Below are 8,707 nucleotides of genomic sequence, written 5' to 3' on the forward strand. Positions count from 1 at the left end.
ATTTAGTTAGGGTTGCTTCTTAGCGAAGGCAAGGCCTCGGGCGAGCCGGAGATGTGTCCGCCGTTAAAGGGGGGGTCTTGGGCGAGACGGAAATCCCTCGGGGTCGGCTGCCCTTGCCCGAGGCTAGGCTCGGGCGAGGCGTGATCGAGTCGCTCGTATGGACTGATCCCTGACTTAATCGCACCCATGAGGCCTCTGCAGCTTTATGCTGATGGGGGTTACCAGCTGAGAATTAGGCGTCTTGAGGGTACCACTAATTATGGTCCCCGACATATTTATTTTGAAAGAAGGTATTGTATACTTACATTTAAGGGTTTCTTGATTGTTTTCATTGTATAAGGGTTTCTTGATTGTTTTCATTGTATGTATAATTTATGAGAAGAACAAATCGATGGAGTATCTCACCTTATTATTTTATTTCCTTATTTTATTGTTTTCTTTCTTATACAAATTTTGGGATTTACGGTGTTTGGCAGTCTGTAGTCCGTTCTGGCGGCCAGCCAGAAGCTGCTGATACGCCGAAACAAACAGACCATGCATCTCAAATCATATACATAAATTGAGTCATTAGGCCCTGCATGAATGTTTAGATTTTTCCACTCGGCCTGATCAGCAGTGATTGCTGTTGGCTGCAGGAACTTGCTCTCATAAAATTATTTTTTGTAGAAACAGCCACTATTACTTACGCAACAGTGGCTGTGCTCATATGTTTTAAACCACCACTGAGAAGCGAACTATGCACAAGAACGAGCCATTTCAAACAACTCCATCGTGACCCTACCACTTGGGATGATTCGAGCTGCCCGCTAGCATTCGCTATATTTACATAACCGTTGTCGACCGAACGGAAGCGGGAAGTGTATGTTGCGCAAGAACAGAAGAATTAGAGCAGGCATGGCATTTTTTAGAATGCCAAGGATTATATTACAATGAGGTAGTAGTAGTAGACTAGTAGTAGAGGCGAAACCGTGTCTGACTGGACACCTCACTCCACCAGCCACAAGGCCGCCCAGGAGGATCCTAGAAGACGCTTCCTATCACCAACGCGTGTTTCCGAGTCGAGGCACCACCAAGCCCTCACGGAGTGGCTACGTTTTCCTTGGCAAGTGGGGCGATCTCCTCTGCGTCGTCGATGCCAGCTCGACTCCCCTCGACTCCAAGGCCCAGAAGCACCTCCTCCCACTTCTTCGCAGGCCCCTAGACCAGAGACGAGAGGGGTCGGTGATCCTTATTATCTTGACAAAGAGTTACCTAGCTGCATGCCAACGATAAACGGAGAGCTTGGCTGGCATATATATACACATGTGCCTATACGTACCTTCCAGGACAGGTCTTTCGCCATGCAGTTCTGAACCATCTCATGGAATGCCGGGGTGTCGTACTGCTTCAGGGCTCGCGTGACGGTTGACGCCACTGCTGTCACGTCGGCTGGGTCTACAGTTTCACACTAAAAAAGATGGAGGAGAAGATTAACCAAAGGCTATTTTCATTTATGGAGCCTGAGAACAATGAGTCCGTGTTGTTCTTTACCTCGACATTGAAAGAACCCATGTGGAATCCGGTGACGCCCTCCTCAACCGTGTCGACAAGTCCTCCAGTGGATGAACAGATAGGAATCTGCAAAAAAATATATATATATTTGCAGCATCGATGGTCATTCTTTTTCTATTGCACTTTGTCTGCTGCTTAACTACGTGGTATTTTCTAACACTTTACAGGAATCAAGATGTGACATGATGAGGAAAAAAAATGCCTGCTAATATTTATCCTACGCGCACTCAAATCTGAACTGTAACAAAAAATCTGAACTGCTGTAACAAAGCGGAGCTAGGAAGTCTCACCACTCCATATCTCATCCCTTGCAGCTGAATGAGACCACATGGCTCAAACCTGCTTGGGACGATAATGAAGTCAGCCCCGGCAAACATCATGTGTGCCAATGGAACATTGAATTTCGCTATGCCTCTAGCGTTGTTTGGATATTTCACTTCCAGCTGCGTTAGTTCCTCCTCCATCTTCTTCTTTCCCGTGCCCTGAAGAACAATTTTTTTTCTCAGCGACTATCAGATCGTGAACCGTGCCATGCGAAAGAATAGAAACCACTTCTAAATTGGAACATACAAGAACGATTATCTGGACATTCTCGCCCACGAACTCTGGAATGGCTGCAATGAGTATGTCGGACCCTTTCTGTTCTTCGAGACGCCCGACGAAAACTATAACAGGGATGCTCGAGTCCACAGGCAATCCGACTTCTGCTTGCAAACTCTCTTTATTGAGAGCCCTTGCTTCAGTTACCTGACAAATTATTTCATTCAGTAAAGAAATCTCTATATAAGGTAAGAACGGGCGATGTGGTAATAGGCCTTACCGTTGTTGCATCATATTTCACGCTGATGTACTTATCTGTTGAAGGATCCCATTCATAAACATCCATGCCATTAACGATTCCAATTTCTAGAGGCTTTGTGCGAAGGACACCATCCAACTCAACACCCTTATCTGGGCCAGATGTGAGTTCCTTGACATAATGTGGACTGACTGTTAGAACCAGATCACTCTCAATGATCCCTGCCTTCATCCAGTTAAGCTTTCTCCCTAGAACAGGCTTAACATGTCTGCACACATTTGCATTGTACCAATGTCAAAGAAGCTAGAAGAACATACAGATATTATGAAGCAATAGAACATGAACGCCTTACCCATCAATAAAATCAAATGATGGCAAGAAACTGTCAGGTAGATTAAGAAGATCGAAGTCTGCTCGGGCAAATCTACCTTGATAGGCAATATTATGTATGCAGAAAGCAACCTACACGATCACAGTTAAGAAACAAAACTAAGCGAAGCGTGAAAACTAAAATGATCGTTTGTTGCTCCCCACAAATTTTGTCCGCAAGATTGCTAAAAAATAAAAAACAAAACAAAAAAAGGAAATGGTAGACCTTAGCATTTTTATAAATTCCATTTGGCTTATACATGCTCTTCAAATAACATGGCAAAATAGCAGTGTGCCAATCATTGGCTACGAAGACAACATCTTCCCCTGATTACAAGAAAAAAAACACAAATGCTAGTAAGTAAGAGACTGTGGCCATGTTAATTCATATAATAATAGGCACACCTACCATATGGTCCAGAGAAATATTCAGAATTGTTGAAATTGAGAACTCTTGGAGCCTCCAAAGCAGCCTAAAAGAATAACTGGATTAGAAGTAAAATCACAAAACTAATATAAAACAGGAAATTGGTTGGATTGCAGTGTACTCTGAATAATCAAAAGTTGGCTTGCCCAAGATTTCAGCCTAAGGTCAGTGGTCACATGTGTCCTAACTTCCATAGAAGAAGTCAATAAACTAAATACTTATTTGGAAAGATACTGAGCTTCTGCACGAACCAATTCACTCAAATGTATAAGCCAAGTGGAAGACATGTAGGCAGTATATTAATACTTCAACCCATCCTCCTGCAACCAGGCTTCATCAAGACTGTGGGCCAAACTTGAAATTTGGTAAGAGTAATGAGTAGACAGTTTTTTCCCTTCGAAACTATTTCATCCTTGATTTCTAACAATATGAAGCCAATGACCAACCTAACCCACAATGTGACCGTAAAAGCCTAAAAAACCCAGGGAAACATTACTTGCCGAGCTTTCCTGATTTTGTTTTGAAACAGTATTGGGGCAAAAGGGTAATTTTCAGTGTCATAACAATGCTTATATGACAAGGTGAAAATGGCACATCATACAATCTTTAGTGTTTGAGTTCCTTCGTATTAGCTGTAATGATTGTAGCCGAAGGCATTAAATGTCCAATCTCTTTTGTAACAAATATAGAAATTTCACCAGCAACTTTTGCTTGGAAAGTTGCATCATCCATTGTGTTGTGTAAAAAGGAAAAGTTACAATTTTACAATGACATTCTTCACCAATAAGGGTTTTTAGGAATCCAAAAGATCAAGAGTTGCTGGGGATTACTAAAAAAATTAAAGTATACCTTAAATTAGGAAAGAGAATGCATGGGACTACTAAGCTAATTGGATTACTTACAAGGCACAAAAGGCAGAACCTCAACTGGTTATCTCGATAGTCAGTTCCAGTAGTAGGACCATACAATTTTGCTCCAGTCTTGCCCCATACCTGGAGTATATGATTCAAATGCAACAATGAAAGGTCGTCACCTGTGCTTAGGTTATTCAGCAAGCAATTAAATATGCAATACATCAATAGATTCAACAGACCTTTTCAAGAAACATAGGATGATCAACAAAAACACGATCAACTCCTCTTTTGTAGCAGTGGAAGAAGCGAACAGTTTCTACCGTGTCACCAATATTTACCTGTGGAAATGAAACATATTTCAGTTTTTTTATAGAATATAAATATCATTAAGCAGCTTCAAGTTAAATGCAAGCTACATAGCAATACAGAACATATACCTCAACAAGGACACTTGTATCCCATGCATCCTTGTATTGATCATAACGAGGAGCTATTGTCATGACACGGTGTCCCATAGCCTATAAAAAGTTATATACATAATGTAAAACATTGTTTTACACAGAACTGTCTATGCAATACAATCTCCAAGGAGAAGAAAAAGATATGATAACTGCATTAAGCATCATTACAGTATGCACTATGCAGAAACTATCTTTGAGTTATTCTGCTGACATGGTTCAATTCATGGGTGATCAGATATTCTCAATTGAACCTAATCACCAAAGAATTTGGTAATGAATAGCTAGTTTCCAAAATGGATTCAAGCTTTTAAACTCGTGGTTATTGAAAATAGTAATGTGTTGCAAGAATACTTACAGCCAAAGCTGGGGGCAGTCCTCCTACAACATCACCGAGGCCACCAGTTTTGCACCATGGGTGCACTTCAGTTGCAACAAATACAATAGTCATCCCAGCAGAACATACAATAGGTGCCCGATGTCCCGTAGTCTTTGGATGAATTCCATTATCTGTAGCTCTTCTTTTAGCCACCTGTATCTTACTTCGCGTGGATTGGGAATGCTTGCTTAAGAACCTAAGTCCACCGTTGCAACATTGTTGGAATTGCATGTGAGGTGCCTGCTTTAGTGCACTGGGCCTATTTGTTTGGTAAGAACCATTGGCAGATATTGAACCCATCGTTGCAGCCATTCAATGATGACCTGTCAAATGCCAAATGAAGATTTTGAAGTTTTTCATGTTATCCTGGTTCAGAGAAAAATGAAAAACCAAATTGCCTAAGCACATTTTTTTTTCATTCTCAAAGGAGAGCAGCACATAAAGAAAGAAGGTAATCCATCCGTCCTAGTATATAAGGCATAGCCACCTCTAGTTCAAAGATCAAGAAATGTATTTATTTCTCTATATCAACACTAGTACTACTGTATCGATGTGCGCGTGTCTAGACTCTAGAAAGAGCACACCTTATATTATGGGACTAGAATAAAAAGTGGTCATGACTTTTATATTCTAGGACGGAGGGAGTACATATTATGTTGATGTAGAGAAAATGTTCATGAGACTATATTCAATTATAACATTTGGAGGTTTCAACTGCCTGAAAGGATGCGAATACTCAAACTTAAGATGCTGAAGTTATTAGAGGAGACGGCATAGCAGCCCCATAGCCTGAAGAAGGGTGTCATGTTCAACCAGAAACAACATTCAAGAGAAAGCCATTTCTTCTAATGCTGAGTTGCAGATAGTTACCCGAGATTCTAAATCAATGAAAAAGTTAGTGAGGTTTCTGACATCAAGATCACCGTGCACCCTACTCAGTTACCAAGTTCAGCCATTTGTACTCAGACATAGGAGATTTTACACCAAAATATATATAAAAAAGGTTCCCTTGGTTATTTTAATTTTATTTTGTTTTTGAAAAGGTTTCCTTGTTTCAATAAGTGTGACTAACTACAAGATAAAAGAAATAAGAAAAAAATATTTCCACATGGATGAGTACATCCAGTTAAATAAAGTGCAGTTCATATTACTCAACTGAAATAGAAGATTTTGTCATTATTAAAAATGATTTGTCCAAAAAGTTAGGTATTTTTTATACCAAGAAGGACCACCCATCGGCAGATGTTTTTTTTAAAATTGTTTCCAGTTGACTGATGATATTTTTTTTACAGAAAATGATTGGGTGATATAGGGTCCAAACAATACAGCTTACTCGGGGTATAACAAAATATGGAAAACCATTTTTTTTCCCACAGCGGGATACCCGAATCTCATTACCCAGAAGCAACGAAATTCCTCAGTATTTAGTTCAAACTTCAAACATGGAAAATCCACATCATCATGACTCGAGGTCACTGTCCTACCAACCTGCGGTCATATTCATAATTAGTGGACCTAGTTGGCCCTGGCATTCTCTTACTTCCTTTTATTGGGAACCATCCCTTTCTCCAGTGCCAGCAGGACCCAAGACATGAAGGTGAGTAGCATGCAAAGTATCAAGATCCAATCATTGCAAAGCAGAAGTGCTAATAATAAGTGTATTTCGAGTTTTCGACCAGATGAACTTTCGTTAAAACTTGCACTAGGGTAATCCCAAGCCCTATTCACTCCTAATGGATGAGATTTGATGAATTAAATTACTACAATTTGATAAATCTACATATAACTTACTATCAATGCTTGTTGAGCATTGAAGGATTTGAGAATATACGTGGTCATAGATGGATTTGAGAGAAGGATGGTGTCATTATTAGATCCAATATGAAAAGTATCATGAGTCAATAAGTTATTATACAACCCCCCATGTACTTCGGACAACAGTGTTTTATTGGCATATCCAAAAGATGTGCTAGATTTGTTCAGAAGGCGTGATCCTGCCATCAGAGAAGTGTGCACGTGACGGCACGTAGGGCTGAGTGTAATGATTCATGTAGGAAATGGTGCCCTGATACGAAAACATCATATTAAGTGCCTCTAAGTAAACTTCTAGCAACACAACGCGTTTGCGTGGAAGAGGTGACCCCAGGATCACTTTCTCGGAACCCCCCTGACCAAACTACCTCTGGATTCGGGCAGACGCTCCAAGGGAGAACATAGTACTCTCCCAGATACTGAAGCCGAAATAGGGAGCGTGCACGGAGCAGGATGCACGGGATGAGTAAGAATGAGATTGATTTTGCACATTGTGAAACAATAAACAGTAAGGTTAGCAAACCTTAGCGCACACGAACGTCACACTGTCCAAAATCCGAAGCCAAGTCCCAAGTGCAAAACCACAGAACAAAGACAACTTCACGGTGGACAAAAAGCATGCAATCCCCAGAACTTCTGCTAGCCCCCTCTGCAGTGCCCACTGCCCCCCCCCCCCCAAATCCCAAGTGCATTTTGAAACGAAAGGGGCGTAGAGGAGAAGATCAGGAAGCAGGAAAGGACCTCAAATGCAAAATGCCAGCCAGGTACCTCGCGCTGGCTGCAGCCGCGGAAGAAGGCGGAGCGGCTGTTTGTTGGCTTTGGCTCCGGGTCGGGGGACTGCAGAGCGCGGAGGCGACTCGGCACTCAAGTAGAGGAGGAAGCAAGCGGCGACGCAGCGCGCCGACCGCCGAGGGCCAGGAAAAATATCGCCCACGTGACAGGCGGCGTGCGCCCCGCCTAGTGGCTAGCGCACGGGCGCCACACAATCGCTGCACCGGCCGCTGCCCGCATCACCAGCACGGCGGCCACCGCACATGGTGACATGGGGTGGTGGGCCGCGGGCGCCTCACCAGCAGCGTACCCGCACCGGCCCGCGACTGCGTTCGATCGGAGGCGAATATGCCGAGGCAAAAGGTGAGATGTGAGGCAAGGGCAAGTGGGGGCCTCGGGGCGGGCAGGCGGCACGAGGGCCGTCGGTTCGTCCCTGGGCCCAGCAGCGGAAAAGGGCCTAGAATTCGTGGTCTTCCCCGTGCGCGGCAGGGGCGCGGGGGAAGTGGTGGGGAGCGTGAGCCGTTGGTTCCGGAGGCGGGAAAAGGCGATGTGCGCCGGCGTCGGTTAGCGGCAGGCAGCCACGGAGGGCGGCGTGTCGGAGGGACACGAGGAAACGACGCCACATGTGCTGGGACGGACCCCCCACGATGGTTTGAACTTTTAATTATTTCTGCCCTCAAAAAGGTACTGCGATTTTATTTCTTTCTCCTACAAAAAGATAATAAATCCGGACGAAAATGCTCCACCAGAAAGAGTTTTATCTGCCAAATGTGGCGCTAAACCACACGAGGCGAGCATATGGCAGCGTCATAGGACTTTTATATAGGGTGTGTCAATAACAAAAATATATATATATACAATTCTATTGAATGCAGATATAATTTTATAGTAAATTTATTAAACAATTCGATAAATAGATATAAAGTTTAACATTGAACAATTAAGCACTGAAAAATATAGTGAATTAGAAATCAACAAGATAAAAATTAATAATAAAATATATATCCACATGTATTAATTAGTCAGGTGTTGTTTGTTGGATGAGGTGTGGCGGGCTAGCTGTTGGGAAGTTGGAACTTGGAAGCCGGGAGCTCCAGGCTCCAACGCACTGGCGCAGCCACACAACACAAGCAGTTGGGCACAGCGGCGACACTGGTGCGTCTCGGTGCCTGAGACTCACTGCAACGCATGCCTCTTCACCTTCCCTACGCTAAAATTGTTCATCGTTTAGGGGCTACAGTCTCCCCCTTCCTCGCGCAGCGGTGAGCGCTACCCTCTCCCCTTCCT

General features: G+C 43.2%; 1 protein-coding gene across 2 annotated transcripts; it reads right to left on the bottom strand.

Annotated features, from left to right (window-relative positions):
- Positions 1-757: 757 nt before the first annotated feature.
- Positions 758-7,998, bottom strand: LOC100125638 (granule bound starch synthase IIa precursor). Of its 2 annotated transcripts, none has more exons than NM_001347904.1 (14): positions 7,391-7,998; positions 4,817-5,160; positions 4,438-4,518; positions 4,240-4,338; positions 4,049-4,138; positions 3,129-3,192; positions 2,946-3,046; positions 2,703-2,812; positions 2,372-2,618; positions 2,122-2,298; positions 1,842-2,033; positions 1,531-1,617; positions 1,319-1,447; positions 758-1,197 (listed from the first exon to the last, which is right to left on the bottom strand). In NM_001347904.1, the coding sequence occupies exons 2-14, from the start codon at positions 5,147-5,149 to the stop codon at positions 1,078-1,080; spliced, it is 1,830 nt and encodes a 609-aa protein (NP_001334833.1). In that variant the 5' UTR covers positions 5,150-5,160; positions 7,391-7,998; the 3' UTR covers positions 758-1,077. The 2 variants fall into 2 exon arrangements, with proteins under 2 accessions (NP_001334833.1, NP_001266901.2); NM_001279972.2 differs by having other exon boundaries at positions 7,418-7,631.
- Between the last annotated feature and the right edge of the window lie 709 nt (positions 7,999-8,707).

Source organism: Zea mays, chromosome 7 (genome assembly GCF_902167145.1).
Source record: "Zea mays cultivar B73 chromosome 7, Zm-B73-REFERENCE-NAM-5.0, whole genome shotgun sequence".
Lineage (NCBI taxonomy): Eukaryota > Viridiplantae > Streptophyta > Magnoliopsida > Poales > Poaceae > Zea > Zea mays.